Source organism: Rhinatrema bivittatum, chromosome 4 (assembly GCF_901001135.1).
Source record: "Rhinatrema bivittatum chromosome 4, aRhiBiv1.1, whole genome shotgun sequence".
NCBI classification, from domain to species: Eukaryota; Metazoa; Chordata; class Amphibia; order Gymnophiona; family Rhinatrematidae; genus Rhinatrema; species Rhinatrema bivittatum.
The window spans coordinates 71,494,199-71,514,619 of NC_042618.1; the positions used below are offsets into that span (position 1 = coordinate 71,494,199).

General features: G+C 45.3%; 1 protein-coding gene across 3 annotated transcripts in view; it reads left to right on the forward strand.

The window, feature by feature from the left end:
- Positions 1-20,421, forward strand: part of TXNDC16 (thioredoxin domain containing 16) — a 242,981-nt gene that overhangs the window by 24,693 nt on the left and 197,867 nt on the right. For all 3 annotated transcript variants that reach the window (XM_029598324.1, XM_029598325.1, XM_029598326.1), the window contains exons 2-3: positions 847-1,044; positions 6,134-6,213. In XM_029598324.1, coding sequence (XP_029454184.1) covers positions 891-1,044; positions 6,134-6,213 — 234 coding nt within the window. In that variant the 5' untranslated portion in view covers positions 847-890. The remainder of the gene's footprint in view (positions 1-846; positions 1,045-6,133; positions 6,214-20,421) is intronic.

Below are 20,421 nucleotides of genomic sequence, written 5' to 3' on the forward strand. Positions count from 1 at the left end.
ACTGGGTTGAATAAAGGGTTTCAATGAATATGGAGACTGACGCAAGGGCAGGTATTTTGGTTTCTTATCTTTTAGATTATGCCAACATAATGGCCCACACATACTCAGTGCGGTTTCCATGCCTTTTTCTTTGGAAGACTGACCACCTGAGTGACTTTTTATGTCTGAAAAAGGGTCATCGGGATCATGCAGAGGGAAGTGAGGCACATAATGCATTCTACTACTTGCAGATGGGTGGGCTGAAAATACTTTATTAAATACTCAGTATCATCAAATTTGCAACAAGTTGACCTCATGTGTAGCCTTTGCTCCAGCATTCAATAACAATTTCATTTAAAAACAATTTTTAACTTGTTTACCTTTCTGAAGGTAGCAAGGAGCTCATTTAAAACAAATCAAAGAAAATTCTTTTTTACTGAGCACATAGTTAAGCTCTGGAATTCATTGCCAGAGGATGTGGTTACAGCAGTTAGTGTAACTGGGTTTAGAAAAGGTTTGGATAAGTTTCTAGAGGAAAAATCCATAAACTGCTATTATGGTAATTAATCAGCAATAGTAGCTTGTGATTTATCTAATGTTTGGGTACTTGCCAGGTACTTGTGACTTAGATTGGTCACTGTTGGAAACAGGATACTGGGCTGACCCAGTATGGTATATGTTATGTTCTTAGTAGCCACAGAGGGGTGAATTGAGGTCTTAGTCATAAAACAATTTGAGTATTTATACTGACTGAGAAGAATTGTAAAGGGATTTAGTGAAGTTGGAAACCAAGATTTGAATAATAGAGATACTGTTATGTGTAAGTAATAAAATCTTTGCACATGACCATTGTAAATATTTTTTCAGGTAAAACTACAACAAAATCTGTTGCTGCTGATTGGTCGACCAAGATGAATGGATGGGTTTCTCATTTCATTTTTCTGCTCCTATGTGTGTGTAACATGTCTGGGACAAATGGCAGCATGCTGCAGGAGCTCAGTTATCGGGAGTATGTCAACACTTTGCATGCAAGAAAAACATCCCTCATTTATTTCAACAAAGACGGTAAGACTAGAAACTTACTGTTAGTCCAACAGTTGCTTAAAAACCAGATGATTTGAGCATGAATAACTACAAATAAAATAAAAAATCTGTTTTTTCTCCTTGTGGTATTTGAAAAACATCACTACCGTCACATAAAATTTGTTTTTTCCAGTTCTGTATGTCCATTTTTTTTAACCAGCAGTCGTCTTAAATGATACGTAATCATAAATCCACACACTCCAAACAGGTCAGATTTTCATGATGTCCATAATGAGTATACATCATACAAGCACTATATCTCCATACATTTGGTGCATATTGTATTTACCCTGGAAGCTAGATCCATGTAAATGGTAGCTAACTGTTGCGGAGGTGGACCCTTAGCCCGAGGTGAAGTTGTCGCTTTCCGGAGCAGAACGGGAAGCGGAGGCCGACTGGAGGTTTGCCAGTACCAGCCCTCGTTCCCCGCAGGTTGAGCCCTTGGGTACTGGGGCCAGCTGGTCTTAGGCGGGCCTCCGTGTGGTTGATCCCGTGGAGGATGCTCGAGGCAGGGAGCCAGGAAGCAGCGGAGACACAGAGTCTAATAGAGCTGGGTTCAAGACAGGGCCTGGAACTAGAAGCCTGTACAGGCTGAAACAGGCTAGGAGTCAGGAACATGTTAAGTCCGGGCTTGTAAGTAGGCAAAAGCCTAAGAAAGGCCAAGTCCAATTAGTCAGCCGGAGGCAAAGTCAGGTACAAGCTGGAGTCAGGGCAGGCGGCTGGAGACTAAAAGTCAGGTCCGAGCAGGAGTCAAAGCCAGGGAATCCGTCCAAGGCGTGGTCAGGAACAAGCAAGGGTCAAAGCCAGAGAATCCGTCCAAAGCATGGTCAGGAATGAGCGAGGGTCAAGCCAAGGAATCCGTCCAAAGGGTAATGTGGAAACAGGAAGCTGGAACTGAAGCACAAGGACAGGACAGGAACGCAGGACTGGAACTAGGACAGGTACTGGAACAGGAACAGGAACACGCAGCAACTAAGCACACAACTGGAAGCATGGAGACCTGTTGCCAAGGCAAAGACCGGATGGCGGAGCCTGCCTTAAGTAGCAGGGCCTGGAGACATCATCCGGGGCTGTGGGAAGGTTTCCCGCCGCGGCTCCTTTAAAGTCGGGGAAGACGCGCGCGTGCCTAAAGCAGACAAACTGAAACTATGTGATGGCGGCGTCTCCCCTCGACGCACGTGGGGAGACCCGACTGGAGGAGGCTGCGGAGCTGCCGGAGGAACCTGGGAGCGTAGTAGGAGCACGAGCGCATAGGCGACTGTCTACCGCTGTCAAAGAGGAAGGGCCAAGTCTGGGACCCGAGCATCGGGGGTGAGTAGAGCCGGTTGCGGGCCTGCCTTGGCCAGGATACACAACATAACTATGTAGCATCTGGAAGAAGCCCCCCCAAATATGAAGGAAAGTAACAAACTTTCCTCCTCAAAAAGATTGTTTAAACCTTACACAGCCAAGTACCTGTAGATGAGAAAGGCAAATGTTGTCCCTCTTCATAAGAGATGTAATAGGGAGGAGGTGAATATTAGAGAGTGGTTAGCCTCATTTCACTGGTGGGTACTGATGTAAACTCTACTAATGGAAAGTATAGTAAAGTATCTTGAATCTATTGGAATGCAGCATTCAAGGCAACATGATTTTACCAAACAGAGGCTGGATCGGACAAATCTGATCCATTTCTTTGATTGAGTGACAAAATAATTAGATCAGGGATGTGTACTGGATGTGGTGTGTAGTTGGATGTCAATAAAGCTTTTGATACTGTCAAAAGCATGAATAGCAATGGGATGGCTCAAGACAATGGATTAGATTAGAAACTGGTTGACTGATGGACAAGATGTAGCGCTCGAGGCCTTGGCAACCTGTTGCACTCGAGGCCTTGGCAATCTGTTGCGCTAGGACGAGTAGAGTGTGCCCTTGGGCCTCGGCGGACCGGGAGAGGAACTCCAAGGAAGCATCAAGGCAGGTGAGACAGAGCCTCATCTGGGCAGAAACTGGACGCCCAGGCCCCCGCCGACCTACATGGCCTCCTTGAGGCCAGCCACGCAAGGTTGGTCTCTGAGTAGTCCTCCAACTTCTCCAAGGCCTTTCGGACCTGCTGCTGGGTAACGGCAGGCCGGACAGGAGGCAGAAGTGGACATGGACATCTGGCAAGGGTGGGCACTGGAGACAACAGTACTAGAGGAGATGAGGATTCAAGGTTCTGAAGTAGACGAAGACTCAGGATACTGGCGAAGACGACAGAAGAGTTAAAACTCAGAGTGGAGGTAACCGGCCAGATTCCAAACAACAACCACTGAGCTTCGGGACCTGGCGTGATCGACGCACCTGACAGGTCATTTGAAGGAAGATGGAACTTCCGACCCGATGTGGAAAACAAATCTGAAGGTTCCACCAAAGTTGGACTGAGGATGGCCTGTTAGGAGGTAAAATCTGGAACCAGGACATCTGAGGATGACAGAAGACGAAGACTTCTGGACAAGCTAAAACATCAGGCCTCCATGGCGAAGGCACGGGGCATCCACTTCGGGCTTCCAGAACACTCACTGAAGGGCAGCGAGGGAGAGTGAGGCAAGAACATCAGTGTACTCTGGACCATGGAGGAGGACTGACAAAGGACATAGAGGATCCTCTGCTCCAGCTGAAGAAGTTATCCCACCGAGCACCCTACACACCCCAGCTGGGGTGGTCATGGACCACTGGACCACTGCGTGCCCTACACAACCCAGCTGGGCTGGTCGCGGACCATACAGGGACAGGACAGTGCGGAGCTTTGCAAACAGGACTGGACAGAAATCAGAACCTCGCAGGAGAAACATCAGGATTTCGGAAGCATGGCGGACATCAGAGACGGAGGACTTCAGGACAAGGAGAACATTGGAACATCAGGAACATCAACGAGAACACATCAGGAACGAAAGGGACATCAAAAGAGATGAAGGACATCCAGTGAAGAGACCAGGAACAGAACGACAAGGGATCCCATAAAGAAAAGGAGATGCCGAGCAGGAGCTGGAAGACGAGGAGTCCTAAGGAGGACTAGCCCCTTGCCAAGGGGAAGGAGAAGTGACGACTGAGCCCTTTTGTAGGGCTCTGCAAGAAACGCCCAGGGAGGAGTTCACAGGTGGGGCCCGGGGCATATCCAGCCGCGGGCCCTTTAAATTGGAGAGAGGCGTGGCCTCGCCCCTTAGGAGGAAACAAGGAGTGCAGGATCTTGGACAGCGGCGTCCCCGCCGCACAGACGCAGGAGCAGGACTGGGCTGTGAAACAGGCCCTGACGTTGGAGGCGGTTTACTGTCGCCGAGAGGCAGGCTGAGGAGCAGCTCCTAGCCGCAAGCGAGGTTGTGGACTGCGGCCTCCGGGCCGCGAAATGGATGATGTCAGTGGCTCCTGCCGCTTTGGAATGCCAGCACGGCCCTGCTGTGCAGGAGCAAGAAAGCGGCTTCCGGGCTGCAGAAGGACGGCGGCGGCAGCTTCAGCCACACGGAAGGCTCCAGGTTGGCCCAGCTGCGAGGTAAGCGCCTGCTTGCGGCACAGCCCGCGAGCAGGAGCGCAACACAAGAGAGGGTGGTAGTAAATAGAATCCATGCTGAGGAAAGAAGGGTCTGATTCCGTTTAATATCTTTGTGAGTGATATAGTAGAAGAATATGAAGGAAAGGTTTGCCTTTTTATAAATGACATTAAGATCCGCAAAAGAATGGACATCTCTGAGGGAGTAGACAAAATGAGAAGTGATCTAAGAAAGTTTGAACAGTATTAAGTGCTTGTATTGAGATTCAGTGCAGAATTGTGCATTTACGGTGCCAAAATCCAAGGAAGCAGAGCATTATGGAGAATGAGAAACATATGTGCACCACCCAGGATAGAGACCTCAGGATGATCATGTCCGATGATAGTAAAACGGTGTGATAATGCAGGGGCTAGAACCAGAGGGATGCTAAGGTAGAAAAAAAGCCAGTAGAAAAAAAGAGGTGATAATGCCTCTGTACAGGTCAGTAGTGGAACCTCACCTAGAATATTATTTCCATTCTGGAGGCTGTTTCTCTGAAAAGATGCAGGTAAGCTAGAGGTGGTCCAGAGAGAGACTAAAATGGTGTAGTTACAATAAAAGCCCTACGTAATGACTTAAAGACCTACCTATGTTTGCTGTAGAAGAGAAGCGTGATAGGAGGATATGTTTGAAACATTTAAATTCTTCAAAGATATAAATAATAACCAAGAAGCACATCTTTTTTTCAGAGGACAGAATGATCTTGAACAAGAGGTCACAGTATGAGGTTCCTAGGTTGTAGACTCAGGAGTAACATCAGAAAGTATTTCTTTACAGAAAGGGTGGAGGATACATGGAACAACCTCCCAATATAGAGAAAAACTAACATAATTTTAAAAAACCTGGGATAGGCACTGAGGATCCCTCATTAGAAGATGTGAAGGGAAAGTTGGTGATTGACAGGCCTATGGCATTGCACCAACAAGTAAATTGGGCAGACTAGATGATCTTATGTTTCTTATCTACCTTCATGTTCTGTTTTTGATACGTTTGTATACATTTCTAACAGCTATAATAAAAAAAAATCATTTAAATGAACATATTTTCCAGAAAAAATTATACTTTCATAACTCTGTAATAGTTCGTAAGTATAATCATTTTAAGGCAAAAAAAATCTTTTTTTTTTTACTTATTTGATACAAATACTGCTCTGGTATTCTAAAAACATAGACAATGGCAGAAATTCCTCTCGAGCGTAATGATTTTTTTTGCTAGCCACTGATGAAAACTGATGGTTATATCAGCTTTTATGAGTGCCACTGGCCACATGGCTAATGGATTTCTACCACAGAAGTTTTTCAGATTATCTTTTTAAGGTTTCTGATTCATGTATTTTATTTTTTTTTAATTAATAGTAAAGACAAATATCCCATGATGTAGACATTGGTCCTGAATTCTGAGTGAAACAGGGTCACTAACATTGGAACATTGTTAGCTGAGACATATAAATGTAATTAATTGCATTTTATTATTTTCTCCTGTAAAGGAAAACACTGGTAAAACTCTTCTTTATCATTTTATTTTAGTTTCTTCAAGTATTTTCTTTCTTGAGCAACTTGAGAAGTCAGTCGAATCTCTTAAGGATTATGGCATTTCGGTAGCAAAGGTAAATAAAAGCAGTGTGTGGTTTTGTGGCAGCATGGAATTCTTATATACAAGTGTTTTATTTATTCAGACATTTTATACACCGTCATTCCATGTATAGATCACAACAGTTTGCAAAGTGACATTCATAATTATAACTTAACGAACAAACAAACAAAGATTGGTTACAGTGGTGGTATTCATTGGCAGGCATTATCAAGTCACGTTTTATTTCAGTTCTAGGTAACAAATTTCTGTGAAATATTATAGAAAGATAGAAATGATGGCAGAAAAGGATCAAATGGCCCATCCAGTCTGCCCAGCAAGCTTATGATAGCATCTGCCATGCCATACAGGTCACCCCCATACTTAGTTTCCCAGACAGTCAAAGTCAGGGCCCATGATAGTTGCTGTCTGAGTCCAATTCCCCATTACTTCTTGCCGTTGAAGCAGAGAGAAATGTTGGAATGACATCAAAAGTATCAGGCTTATTGGTTAAGGGTAGTAACAGCCGCATCAGTAAGTTACCCCCATACTTATTTGTTTTCCCAGACCGTAAATTCAGTGTCCTTGTTGGTTGTCTGAATCTAATTCCCATTTTCCTCTTTTCCCCCTGCCATTGAATCAGAGAGCAATAATTTATTTATTATTAAAGGCTTTTATATAATGGAGTTGCATCAATAATATGAAGGCTTATTGGTTAAGGGTAGTAACCACCACACCAGCAAGTTACCCCCATGCACGCTTTTATTCATTTTCATCCTCTAGCATTTAGGGATGTTTATCCCATACCCTTTGAAATCTTTCATTGCTTTTGTCCTCCGAAAGGACATTTCAGGTATCCACCACCCTCTCTGTGAAGAAATATTTCCTGATGTTGATTCTGAGTCGTCCTCCCTGGAGTTTCATTTTGTGACCCCTAGTTCTACTGATTTCTTTCCAACGGAAAAGATTTGTCTATTGTGCATCATTAAAACCTTTCAGGAATGTGAAGGTCTGTATCATATCTCCCCTGCACCGCTTCTCCTCCAAGGTATAAATATTTAGGTCATTCAACTTCTCCTCATAAATCATTTGATGGAGACCCCTATCAATTTGGTTGCCCTTCTCTGGACTGCCTCCATCCTGTCTCTGTCCTTTTTGAGATACAGTCTCTAGAACTGAACAAAGTACTCTAGGTGAGGCCTCACCAAGGACCTGTACAAGGGAATTATCCTCCTTTTTATTAATGATTATTCCTTTCTCTATGTAGCCTAGCATTCTTCTAGCTTTAGCTATCGCCTTGTCACATTGCTTCGCCATCTTCAGATCGCTAGACACTATCACCCCAAGGTCCCTCTCTTGCTCCATGCAGAACAGCCCTTCACCCCCTATCACCTACAGCTCTTTTGGATTACCGCACCCCAGATGCATGACTCTGCACTTCTTGGCATTGAATCCCAGCTGTCATATCTTCGACCATTGTTCAAGCTTCCTTAAATCACGTCTCATTCTCTCTGCTCCTTCCAGCATGTCCACTGTGTTGCAGATCTTAGTATCATTTGCAAATAGACAAACTTTACATTCTATCCCTTCTGCAATGTCGCTCACAAAGATATTGAACAGAACTGGTCCCAACACCAATCCTTGTGGCACGCCCCTTAACACTGTTCTCTCTTCAGAGTAGGTTCCATTTACCATTACACACTGTCTTCTCTCCGTCAACCAGTTTGTAATCCAGGCCACCACCTTGGTGCTCACTCCCAAGCTTCTCATTTTATTCCCAAGTCTCCTATGTGGGAACGTATCAAAAGCTTTGCTGAAATCCAAGTAGTTCACATCGAGCACTCTTCCTCTATCCAATTCTTTAGTCACCCAATCAAAAAATCAATCAGATTTGTCTGATAGGACCTTTCCCTGGTGAATCCATGCTGCCTCTGGTCCAGCAATCCTCCTGATTGTAGTTACTTCTTTCCTTCAGCAGAGTCTCCATTAATTTTCCCACCACTGAGGTGAGGCTAACCGACTTGTAGTTTCCAGCCTCCTCTCTGCTACAACTCGTGAAGCAGGGCCACCACCGTACTTCTCCAGTCACTCAACACCACTCTCGTTTCCAGGAGGTCATGCAGCGGACCCACCAGCACATATCTGAGCTCCCTTAATATCCTGGGATGAACCTCATCCGGCTCCATGACCTTGTTCACATTGTTTTCCTAGCTCTTCCCATACATTCTCTTCTGTAAACTGAGTTTCATCTACAGTCTTGTCAAACATCAGTGGTCCTTCTCCAGGGTCATCTTTAGTGAAAACTGAACTGAAGTATTTGTTTAATATTTCCGCCATTTCTTCATCTATCTCCTATTCGGGCCTCCCTTCTTTCTCTGATATATCTGATAAATGTTTTGTTTCCTCTCTTTACCTCTTTGGCAATTATTTCTTGCACTTGAATTTTTGCTTTCCTAATTTTTTTTTCTTCATCTCCCTCATTTTTAACAGATATTCTTCCTTGGGTTCCTTTTTTTGAGATCCTTTTATACTTCTCGAATGCTGTTCTTTTTGCCTCAGTTTTTTTTTCCCACAGATAAACAGGCTGAATTAACAATGCTGTCTGGGAGCATCCCTTGGCGGTCCGGTGCGGGAACTTCTCTTAGACTGTTGAGAAACTGCTTCTATGTGTCTGCGCGGTGGCTTCCCACGTGACTGAGTCCCTCTCTCTTCAGCTGTTTTTAGCTTTCCCACGCAGTAACGGTCGTGGGTTCTTCTCACTCTTCAATTTTTTCTCTCTCCTCTTTTAATCACTTAAGGTGATCCCCAACTGGCACTTTTCAGTGCCCCAATGGCTCCCAAGCCTCCGGGATTCAAATTTTGCCAATGTGGCAAAATCATGTCCCTCATGGATGACCATACTCGTTACCTATGCCTCTGTCCAGACCACAATCGCTGGACTCAAAAAAAAAACTGGAAGAAGGCCTGTCTGATTCTTATGCCCAGAGTCAGCGCTCCATGCAATCTTCACCGGGGCGAGAACCCAGCAGATCACACAAGCAAAAACAGGCATCCTCCTTAGAGCCGGCTGCCAGTAAGTCGAAATCCAAAGGGGGGGCATACAAAGCATGTGCATAGCCATTCCAACTCAGATGCACCGAAGCGCTGGATGCTTCCCGAGATAACCGGGGTAGCGCTGAGCCTTCGAAACCGACGCATGAATCTGACCGACGCAAAAGAACTGACGATCTGCGTCGACTGACACAAGCATTAAAAGGTGCATCGAAGTCGGCTTTGGGCTAATCTGACTCCGATGCAGGAGCAGAGTCTATTAAAAACTAAAAAATTGATGCATTCGACGCAGAAACATGCGTCGAAAGCTTTACCAGCAGGACACCTGCACCAAACTAAAGAAGTGTTTACAATCTCTGATCTAGAGGATTCCAATGCTCCAGATCTTGAAACCCTTTGCATCCTAAAATGTTCAGATAAACACAGGGGGGAAGACACTAAGTAACCTTCCTACTGCCCTTCAAAACGGACAGGGAAGTCAGCTTCACCCTGAGAAGACATTTCTCCACCAGCAAAGAAAAAGAAAACTTCTCCACCTACCACCAAGAGGTTACAAGCAGCAGCCTCTCATTCGCTGTCCCAAATCACAGGAATTCTACAAACCTTCTTTGATACTTTTCTCTCAGAATCCACGCCCTCCCCCCCCCTCAGTCCAACTGTGGAGGAATCAGACCATTCCATTATTTCTCCCTCGCCCGACCTACAATCGGAAGGTAAGGAACACATACTAGGATGGAGCCCACTATGACAAATACCATGTGGAGAGCCTCTTTATTCCTCTCCACCCTCACCAGAGTCTTCTCTAACTATACCATTGGGTCCTCCAGAGGATCCACCTGAACCATCATCACCCTCTGAGGATCTCTCATACCCCAGGATCATAGAAAAGGTGGGAACCACCTTGAATCTAGAAATCAAAAAACTACCAGATCCTAGGGTGGATATGCATGGTCTTCTAAAAATATTTGACACATCTGCCAAAAAAATGGCTTTGCTGTCCCACTCCATATTAAATGGAGTAAAAGAAAGGACTTGGGAGTCACCTTTCTCAGTACCCCCCACTTCCAAGAAGACAGATGTAAAATTGAGGATAAGGAAGTTGACATACTATGGTCCAGTCATCCTTATGCATGCATCTGTCATGGTCGAGTCTGAGATGAAGAAAGCCAGAAAAACCAGTCTCTATTCTAACACCCCTCCAAGTAAAGATAGCTGGTATCTAGATGACTTTGGAAAGAAAGTGTTCCAAGGTGCAATGCTCAATGCTAAAATCCAGCAGCACCAATTCTATATAACCCAGTATCTATATGAATGTCTTAAAAAACTGAAGTCTGATCACAACAACCTACAGAAAACGTCCCACACACACAAAGTATAGCAGACATAGAAGAGGGATTGCGGCATCTACTCCGCACGATTTACAAAGGATTCGATATCTCAGCATGCACTTCGGCAGCAGTCATTGCGGCCAGAAAAATAGCATGGCTCCAGGTTAGCGCCATTCGTAAAGAGGTCCACGACAAGCTAGCAAACCTTCCATGTAAGCATGATATTCTTTTTGGAGAAAAACTGCGGGAAACTGTGTCCCAACTCAGAGAACAAAGTGTGACGATTTCATCACTTACATCGCCCTCTGACCAAACAACGGCGAAATGTTGTTATCCTTCATACTGAAAGCAATTTTACTCTAGATGCTCCTATTGGCCATTCTCTTCCTACTAGACTCCACCATATCAACAAATACCACAATCCCAAAATACCCAACCTCGAGGGTGGAATCGCTCTCAGCATACATCAAAGCCACCACAGCCAACAGTCTTTTTGAGGCTAAAAATGCCACAGCTGCAAATACCCGTAGGAGGCCACTTCCTTTTTTCACGAATGGCATGGGATCACATCAGATCGTTAGGTCCTCAACATCATAAGGACTGGTTATTGCCTAAAATTCCATACAGTTCCACGGTTAACACATCTAGTTCTGCTCCAAAAAAGGGAAAGATATGTTCCCCTTCTCCTTCAGGAAATCCAATTGCTACTTCGCCAACAAACGATTCAAATGCTGCCATGTCATCGACAGCTCCAAGGATTTTCTTCTCAGTACTTCCTCATCCCCAAAAAGAGTGGAGGCTTACATCCAATTCTGGATCTCCGGCTCCTGAATCAATACCTTCAACGGGAGAGGTTCAAAATGATTTCTCTTAAAACCATTTTACTTTTTGTGCAACCCAACAACTGGATGAGTTCTCTGGACCTGAAGAATTCATAAACCCACATACCAAAGCACCCCTCATCCTGGTGCTACCTTTGTTTTCAAGTCAGTAGCCAGCACTTCCAGTACAAAGTCCTACCGTTTGGCCTATCCTCGGCGCCCGGGGTATTTACAAAATGTCTAGGAGTAGCTGTGGCCCACCCTCTGTGTTATGGTTTTGAGGTGTTGGAGTGGATTCTTGGGTACTGCGGTTATGGCCACTCCCACGGGGAGGAGCCCCGTGAGGAACTGCAGTAGTAGGCTAGACTCGAGACATGCAAACACAGAAGATTTGTCTTTATTATACAGCTGGATGATATCACTAGAGGTGGCAGTAGTGAGGTGATCCACTAGTAGCAGTCCAGGGGCCCTCGGCAGAGGAGACCTGTCTCACAATGGTAGATGTTAGCAGCACACGGTAGTGTAGGGAGTTCCGGATGCAGGTTCCCAGTGCTGAGCTGTAGATGAGACAGACTGATAAAGGTCAGATTACTCACTAAGTTGGTAGCTGTGTAGATGGAGATTCCAGCAGGCAGAAGTAGTTGGATTGCAGGCACCAAGGCAGGGAGAGCAGGCCCTCGAGGAGCGAGTACCTGGTATCCCAGATAGGCACCTGAAAGAAAGCAAAGGGCCCCCGAGGAGCGGGTACCCAGGTTAGAAGAATTACCGTGAAGGGCAGAGAGAGCTTCCAGCGGCAGCATGGAAGTGGCAGAGTAGCTCAGACTGGAGGCATTCCAATCCAATCCTTGCTAACTCGAATTGGTAGCAAACGAAGGGCAGGCTAAATACCCGGATGGCATGACGTCACTCGAGGGGGATGCCCCAGAGGTTCCCGCCATGACGTGGATAAAGATGTGGGGTGGCATGTGCGTGCTCCCTAGGAGGCCCTCAGGAGAAACATGGCGGATAGCTTTGCCATTGCCATTCCGGGGACGCCGGAGCGAGCAGCATGAAGGCGTGGCAGCAGCCATCTTCCCAAGGCTAGCAGAGAGAGCAGGAAGAAAGGTGAGGCACAGAGGTCGAAGCCGTCTGAGACCGACGGATGCAACACTCGGAAACAGGGAATAAACTTTTTCCCTACCCGGACGACTGGCTGCTTGTAGCAGAGTCCAGATCTCATCCGTGCCCAACAAATACAACAATAACTTTCCTGGAAAGATTGGGCTTCATCATCAATTATGAAAAGTCGCATCTCGACTCTTCGCAAACCCTGCAATTCATAGCGGCGATGATAAACACACACCTTTGCAAGGCCTTCCTCTTGGAGGACAGAATTTGCACCTTTCTAAACCTGGACTCAACACTAAAGCTCTTCCCACATCCAACAGCTGGACAAATTCTCATCGTTTTGGGTCTCATGGCAGCTGTGATGTATGTAGTCCCTCACACATGCCTTCACATGCGCCGTTTGCAATGGGGTCTGAAGTCCCAATTGTCGCAAAGATTCCACCCTATGTTGAAGATGCTAACATTATCTCAACCAATGTCATCAGACTTGGACTGGTGGTTGAAGCCCGGGATCTTACAGGCAGGCGCAACTTTCCATGTACTGACTCATCAGATAGTTCTAACTACAGATGCTTCCACGAAGGGATGGGGTGCGCACGTTTTGCACTTCAAAACACAAGGCCTTTGGTCCCCCAAATCAAACTTCTAGAACTATGTGCCATACAATATGCAAACCATGCCCTCTCACACAATCTTCAGCACAAGACAGTGATGATTTACTACAGACAATCAAGTGGCTATGCTCTACAGAAACAAAGAAGCCGAGTCCGGGTCAAAGATTCTATGCAAAGAATCAGTATTGATACTGGAATGGGCACTAGCTCACTTGATACGACTGCAGGCGACCTATCTCCCAGGAGTAAGGAATATGGAGGCTGATCACCTCAGCAGAATCTTTCACCCCCATGAATGGGAGCTTCATTGGGAAGTAACAAACTCCCTATTCCAAAGGTGGTGAATGCCCCACATAGATCTCTTTGTGACAGAATACAATGCAAAGCTATAAAGTTTCTGTTCTCTATATCCAAGCAAATGAAGGCTAGCATAAGACACTTTTCTACTCAAATGGACGGAGAACCTGTTGTATGCATTCCCTCCAATCCCACTAATGACTCGAGTACTACAGAAATGCATAGCAGACGAGTCAGATCTCATCCTCAAAGCGCCAGCGTGGCCCAGACAATCTTGGTACGCCTATCTCATGCATCTCTCCATACAACCACCGATCCTTCTTCCAAACAGAAGGGACCTTCTAACACAGGATGAGGGAACACTGCTTCACCCAATGCATGACTCCCTTTACTTGACAGCATGGAGATTGAAAGGGAAGTACTAAGCCACCTTCAAATTCTGATAGAGATTAAGGATATTCTATTCTCTTCAAGAAAACCATCCAAGAGGAAAAATTATGCAGCTAAATGGCATAGGTATCACCACTGGTATGTGTCAATAGCTTTCGATCCCTTTCATGCTACAACAGAACAGTTGCTTAAATATCTCCATCCACTATTCCTTTCTGGTCTAGCGGTTTCCTCCATCAGAGTGCACCTAAGTGCCATAGCGGTGAATCATTCCTCAATTCAAGGAGCCTCCATATCTATGCATCCCCTCGTATCTCACTTCTTGAGAGGTGCCTTGAGATTCTGATCTTTGACCACACAACCAGCAGTACCCTAGGACCTCAACGTGGTCTTGGAAGCACTCATGCTCCCAGCTTTTGAACCAATGCAAACATCTTCACTGAAATTTCTCACATGGAAAGTATTATTTCTGGTAGCAATAACCTTGGATCGGAGAATCAGCGAACTTCAGGCACTAGTGTTGCGGTCTCGGTCGCTAGACTAGCGACCGGGTCCTTACTGGCTGCCTCCCATTGCGGTCCGAGGCGGGGTGTGGCGCTTCCTGGGCCTGCCGGGCCTCTTCACGGCGGCGTCTCCATGGGGGGGGGACGTTGCCGGGTCTCGAGCGCACTCTGTTCCTTTCCTGGGCGCGCGCAAGGGGGGATCTCTCAACGGCCTGGTTGCAGGGAGCTACGGCCCGCCCCTTTTGTTGACGTCAGACGCTGGCTACTAAAGGCCGGCATCTGCTCTGTGAAGTTGCCTAGCAACAAGGTTCCTCAGTCCCTGAGTGCCTCGTTGCTGTTTCTGTTGGTTTAAATCATACTGTTTTTGATCTTACTGATTTTTGAACCTGCTGGTTTTTGATCCTGTTGTTCCTGAACCTGCTGATCCTGATTCTGCTGATCCAGATCCTGTTGTTCCTGATACTGTTGTTCCTGAATCCACTCCGCTACCAGATTCTCTTCGGTTAGTTCCTTGATTTTTTTAACTATGGCGCTGCTTCTGATTTCCCTATGTCAGCTGTCTGCCTCTACTTCAGGCTTGTCTTCTCGTCTCATCTCGTTCCTTCACCTAAGTCCCAGCGGTCCGGTCGGGGGGCCCTCGGCCTTCCAGGGTGAAGACTCCATCTGCTCTTCAGTTTTGCTACCGTCACCTAAGTCCCAGCGGACCGGGACCTCACAAGCTCCTCTTGGAAGGACTTCGGGCTTCCAGGGTGAAGACTCCACTTTCAACTCCATCTTGGTTCCGCCTCCCGGCCTGTATCATCTTCAAAGAATTCGCCCTTCTCATCAGCGCAATCCGCCAGGCCGGCCCAAGGGTCCACCATTCTGTCCGCAACACTAGTTCACTATTCTCCTTTCTTCACTTCTGTCATGGCAAAGTCACCTTACAAACTCATCCATCCTTCCTTCCAAAGGTAGTTTCTGCCTTTCACTTAAACCAAACCATAAAGTTGCCAACTTTCTTTCCTAAACAGCATTCAAACAGTTGAAGCTCTGCTGCACACGTTGGATTGCAAAAGAGCGTTAGCCTATTATAAGCAAACGACTAACACTCCAAACAGGCATTCCTAGCTCTTTCTTTCCTTCAACCTGAATGCTCCAGGGTTGCCAGTGACTAAATGGACGCTGGCATCCACTTCTGCTATTCTACCAAATCTGAGCGTCTAACTTCAAAGGTCAAAGCCCATCGGTTGAGGGCCATCTCTGCTTCAATCACCAACCTTAAACAGGTTCCTGTTGAAGACATTTGCAAAGCAGCAACGTGGTCATCACTACACACCTTCACTTCTCATTACTGCCTTCAGCACCATACCAAATCAGATACAGTTATGGGGCAAGAGATACTACATCATGTGACTAATTCTTAAGACTGTCCACACTTTGCAGGGATACGTTGCACAATAACCCTACACAAATCTAAACTTATATACTGTTTTTTTCAGAGAAAGAATCTTGTGTCTCATCCCCCTAGCTAGGGACTCCCAGACAGCATGGCTAATTCAGCCTGCTTATCTGCAGGGAAAAAAGCAAGTTCACTTACAGAAAACAGTGTTTTCCATAGGTAGCAGGATGAATTAGCCATGCGTCCCTGCCCACCTCCCTGGACAGTCTCATTCATTTCTTTATTCTCTATGTCAACCTTCCTGTATGCTCCTGTTTCTTTGCTATTTAACTGAAGAGACAGGGACTCAGTCACGCGGGAAACCACTGTGCAGGCGCACAGAAGCAAAGTTTTTCCTCAACATTCTGAGAGAAATTCCTGCACCGGACCGCCAGGGGACTTAGTTCGTCCCTTTCAATCTCCATGCTTCAAGTGACGGGAGTCGTGCATGGGGTGAAGCAGGGTTCACTCCTCCTGCGTTAGAAGGTCCCTTTTGTTTGGAAGAAGGATCGGTGGTTGTATGGAGAGATGCATGAGGTAGGCGTACCACGGTTGTCTGGGCCATGCCAGTGCTATGAGGATGAGATCTGACTCGTCCGCTATGCATTTCTGTAGTACTCGAATTATTACATCTACACATCATCAGCATAACATTTATATATTACCCCCATACTAACAAGTACCTTACCCAAAGGAATAAAAAAAAAAAACGGTAATAAAATAGAGCCCTGTGCAACCTCCACTTCCAAAGAAAACCAATCAGATACATCCTTCTTTTCACACACTTTTTTTCCTGTGACTCAAAAAAGAGGAAAATCACTGAAGGACTACATTGCTACATTGTAATCCTTCAGTCTGGACAACAGTTTATTGTGGCAAACTGTGTCAAAAGCAGAAGCAATATACAATTGGATAAGGATACCAGATTTACTATTTTCTAACTAACAATATAGATCATCCGTTAAGGACAATAACTCAGTACCTCAGGTCTTTCTAAATCCATATTGCTTGTTATCCTAAATTTTTGTCTCAATGCAAAGTCTTCTAATTGAGGCAACACCCACTTCTCCAAAAATATTGAAAAAGTAGGTAAGTTAGAAATAGGGTGATAATTAGTCACTTTATCTGTTGGAACTGAGGTACTCTTTGGAATGGGAGTAACACATGTCCACTTAAAACTAAGAGGTACCACTCCCTGAGTAAGGGATACAGTCAACATTTTCACTAATTGGCTACCAAAAGTACAGGGCCATTCTTTATTGTGCAATGTGGCGGTATTATTCAAATTAGGGGAAGGGGAGGAGTGTGGGCGGGTTTGGGCAGAATTATCTCCTGGCAGTGCTGCTGGCAATAATGTTTTTCACATTATCGCCGGCAGCACCACAGGAGATAACTACACCTTTTCCCGTGGCGCTATGGGGGCGATAGTATGCGATGCTGCCGGCTGCCCACCTCCCCTTTTTTTTTTTCGTGTCACATCCCAGAATGATAAATCTAGGGGAAAGTAAACTTATTAGCTATAAATAAAAATGAAAAAGGAACCTGAGAATTAAACGTTTTCTTAATTCAGCCATCATTCCCTTCAACCTTTTCTCATTAAAAAGAACAAAAATGTCCCAGCCTGTCTTTACTGGCTTTACTTCCATTTTGTAAGTTTCCTGTTCACCCTCACTGTAAACCTTCAGTCTGGGTTCTAATTCCAGACACTTTATCATTAAAATATCTAGCCAGATCATCCTTTATAGACACTATATCATTACACCTAGCTGTTTCCGACACAAAGAAGTAATCCAAAGTATTCCCTGCCACATGAGCAGGAATTTCTATCAACTGATGCAAACCCGTAACTGCTAAAGTTTCCTTAAAGGAATGAACACCAGAAACTGAATCCACTTCATAATGCAAATTGAAATCTCAGATCCAATTCCACAATCTTTGATGATTTTGATTGCATCAGAGCCACTGGTAAACCAGGGGGTATATATAATAGACAAAAAACGCAGGTACGGGTCTTGAGAAGGATCCCTTCACATTCAACTGGGCAGTCCATCACCAACCTCTCAAACTTTATAGTATCCATTAAAATCACCAGTACTCCTCCTCTTCTCCTATTCATACAAGCTGAACCCATAAAACTATACCCTGGTGGACACAAGTTCTGCAACAATAATGTATTTTAATCCATGTGCCATGACTTTGTAATAAAAAAAAAATCCAGTTGGTTTTGCTCAATAACGTCTAACAGTTCAATATAATTTTTCCTAACTGACTGAGCATTTATATAAGCCAGTGATGGCTAACCTATGACACGTGTATCAGAGGTGACACGCCGAGACGTTTTTGCTGACACGCGCAGCGTTTCGTGGACTATCGGGAAATTATTATTTTTTTTATCGGCTGCGCCGAGCCGATAACCCAAAAACACAGCCCAACCCTTTAAAATTAGTTTTTTAGTATCCCCCCCCCCTCCGGACCCCCCCCCCCCCCCCCCCCCCCCCAAATGCCCCCGGGCGTAGGGAGGCTCATGCGGCGCAGCGACAGGTAGATAGGCAAGGCCCTGGTGAGGCTCACGTCACCACGGCCCGAAGAAAAAGATCGTGTTTAAACGAGCTGATGCTCCTCCTCCTTCCTGCCTGTGCGGCCCCGGAAGTAAATGTTGCCGGAGCCGTGTGGGCAGGAAGGACGAGGAGCATCAGCGGGTGCAGAAGAGGAGCAGCGCTTATGGGCCGCCACGAATCCCAAGTCTCAGCAGCCCGAGAAGAGGAAGAGGCCAGGTAGCAGGGTTGCCACGGCCCGAGAAGATCAGGGCCGCTGCAGAGCTCATCCTGCAGTGACTCGCGAAGAGGAGGCCCAGCAGTGAGAGAGAGGCTGAGGGTCTGTAGAGGGTGCGTGTATGAGATGAGGTGAGAGTGAGGACCTAAATGTTTGCAGAGACAGCATGTGCTTGAACAAGACAGCATGTGGGAGTGAGAGAGAGCCTGTGTGTGTGAGAGTCAGACAGCATGTGCCAGTGAGAGACTGTGTGTATGAATGATTGTATGAGAGAGCATGTGACAGTGAGAGCCTGTGTGTGTGTGAGAGAGAGAAATGCGTGTGAGAATGAGGGAAGAAGATGGAAAGAAAAGAAACAGAAAAAAAGACAATATAAAAGGAATTGGCAAAAAAAATAAGAAAGGGAAGGTGGAAAAAAAAAGCCTGTGACCAACCAATTAGAGAACTAAGATCAGACAGCAAAGGTAAAAAAAAAAAAAATTACATTAAATGTGGTTTTTCGTGTGTTATACCTTTATTGCAGCTTAGTAAATGATCCCCTTAGATTGTAAACCCTCTAGGGATAGAGAAATACTTGAACGTAATCTGCTTTGAAGTGTCACAAAAAGCAGGATATAAATTTAAAAATGATTTATTATATCAAATAAGGATCTGGAGGGATTGATTGGTTCTGCACCTGGTAAAATGTAATATTTGTATTTAATGATTTAAGTAATGGAGTTTGTTGATGATACTAAGCTGGTAGCAGTTGCAAATACCATGGAGGACAGTATTGAATGGTATAGATAGAATAAAAGACATCAAGGCCAATGCCAGGTACTGCACTTAGGATAAATAAAATGCATAAATATAAATTGGAGAATGACCGACTGTCTATGGCAGGGTGGGCAAACTTTTTTTTTTTTAACTGGGCCATATTACTGGCTCTTGATTGTAATTGTCTGGGTTTGGTCTGCTGTGGAACTCCTTGAGTGGTGGAGAAGAGAAAGACCCATTAAAGCTCTCCCATTCTGTCACTCACATATGCTCTTTCCCTCTATCCCTCCTTTCCTTCCTCTCACATACCTCTGTCCCTTTCTCTAACTCTCACACACGTTCACATGCTCTCTCCCTCCCCCTCTCACTCTCTCTCGCACACACTTACTCTTACCCATTCTCGCTCACTTCTGCTGCTGCTGCCAGGAACCCCAGGGTCTCCCTTTCTCTTTGGCCGCTGGTAGGATGGGCTGGCCAGCAGTCCTGTTGCTTCCGTTTCTCTTTGGCCAACATCATCAACAGAGGCCTAACAATGCACCAAAATGCACGATGTAGGGCCTCTGAGGATGATATTGGTTCCTTGTGTTAGCACTGGCACGAGGTAGGCAGGTCGCATTAAGCAAGGTAATGGGCTAATTTTATTCTTCAGGCTGTGGTTTGGAAACATATTAGATGATAAACTGAATATGATTTAGGAATATAGTTCTGTTGCAAAGAAAACCCTATACTAAGATGTATTAATAGCATTTCATGTAATTCTCTCACTCTGCTCAACCTTGGTAGCCTTTTTTGGAATATATTTTACTTGTTTGCGCCCCACACTTCAAAAAAGTAGAGAAACTGGAGGAAATCCAGAAAACGACAAAAAGATTGAAGGCCCAGATACTGACTTGCCAGTTTGAATGAATTGTGTTTATTTAACCTAGTAAAGAGAAGACTGAGGTGGTGATATAGTAGCAACATTTAAAATACATGAAGTGGCTGGAGGGGGATTACAGTGAAGATGACAAGCCATTGTTTTCCCACTGCACTGATGAAAGGATAAGAAGTAATGGACTTAAATTATAGCCTGGGAGCTCCAAGTTAGAATCAGAACTTTCTAGCCATGAGGGTTGTCCTGCACCAAAACATGATTCTTAGAGTGAGTTACATTGTCCATTAGTGGAAGCTTTTAAGAGCAAGTTAT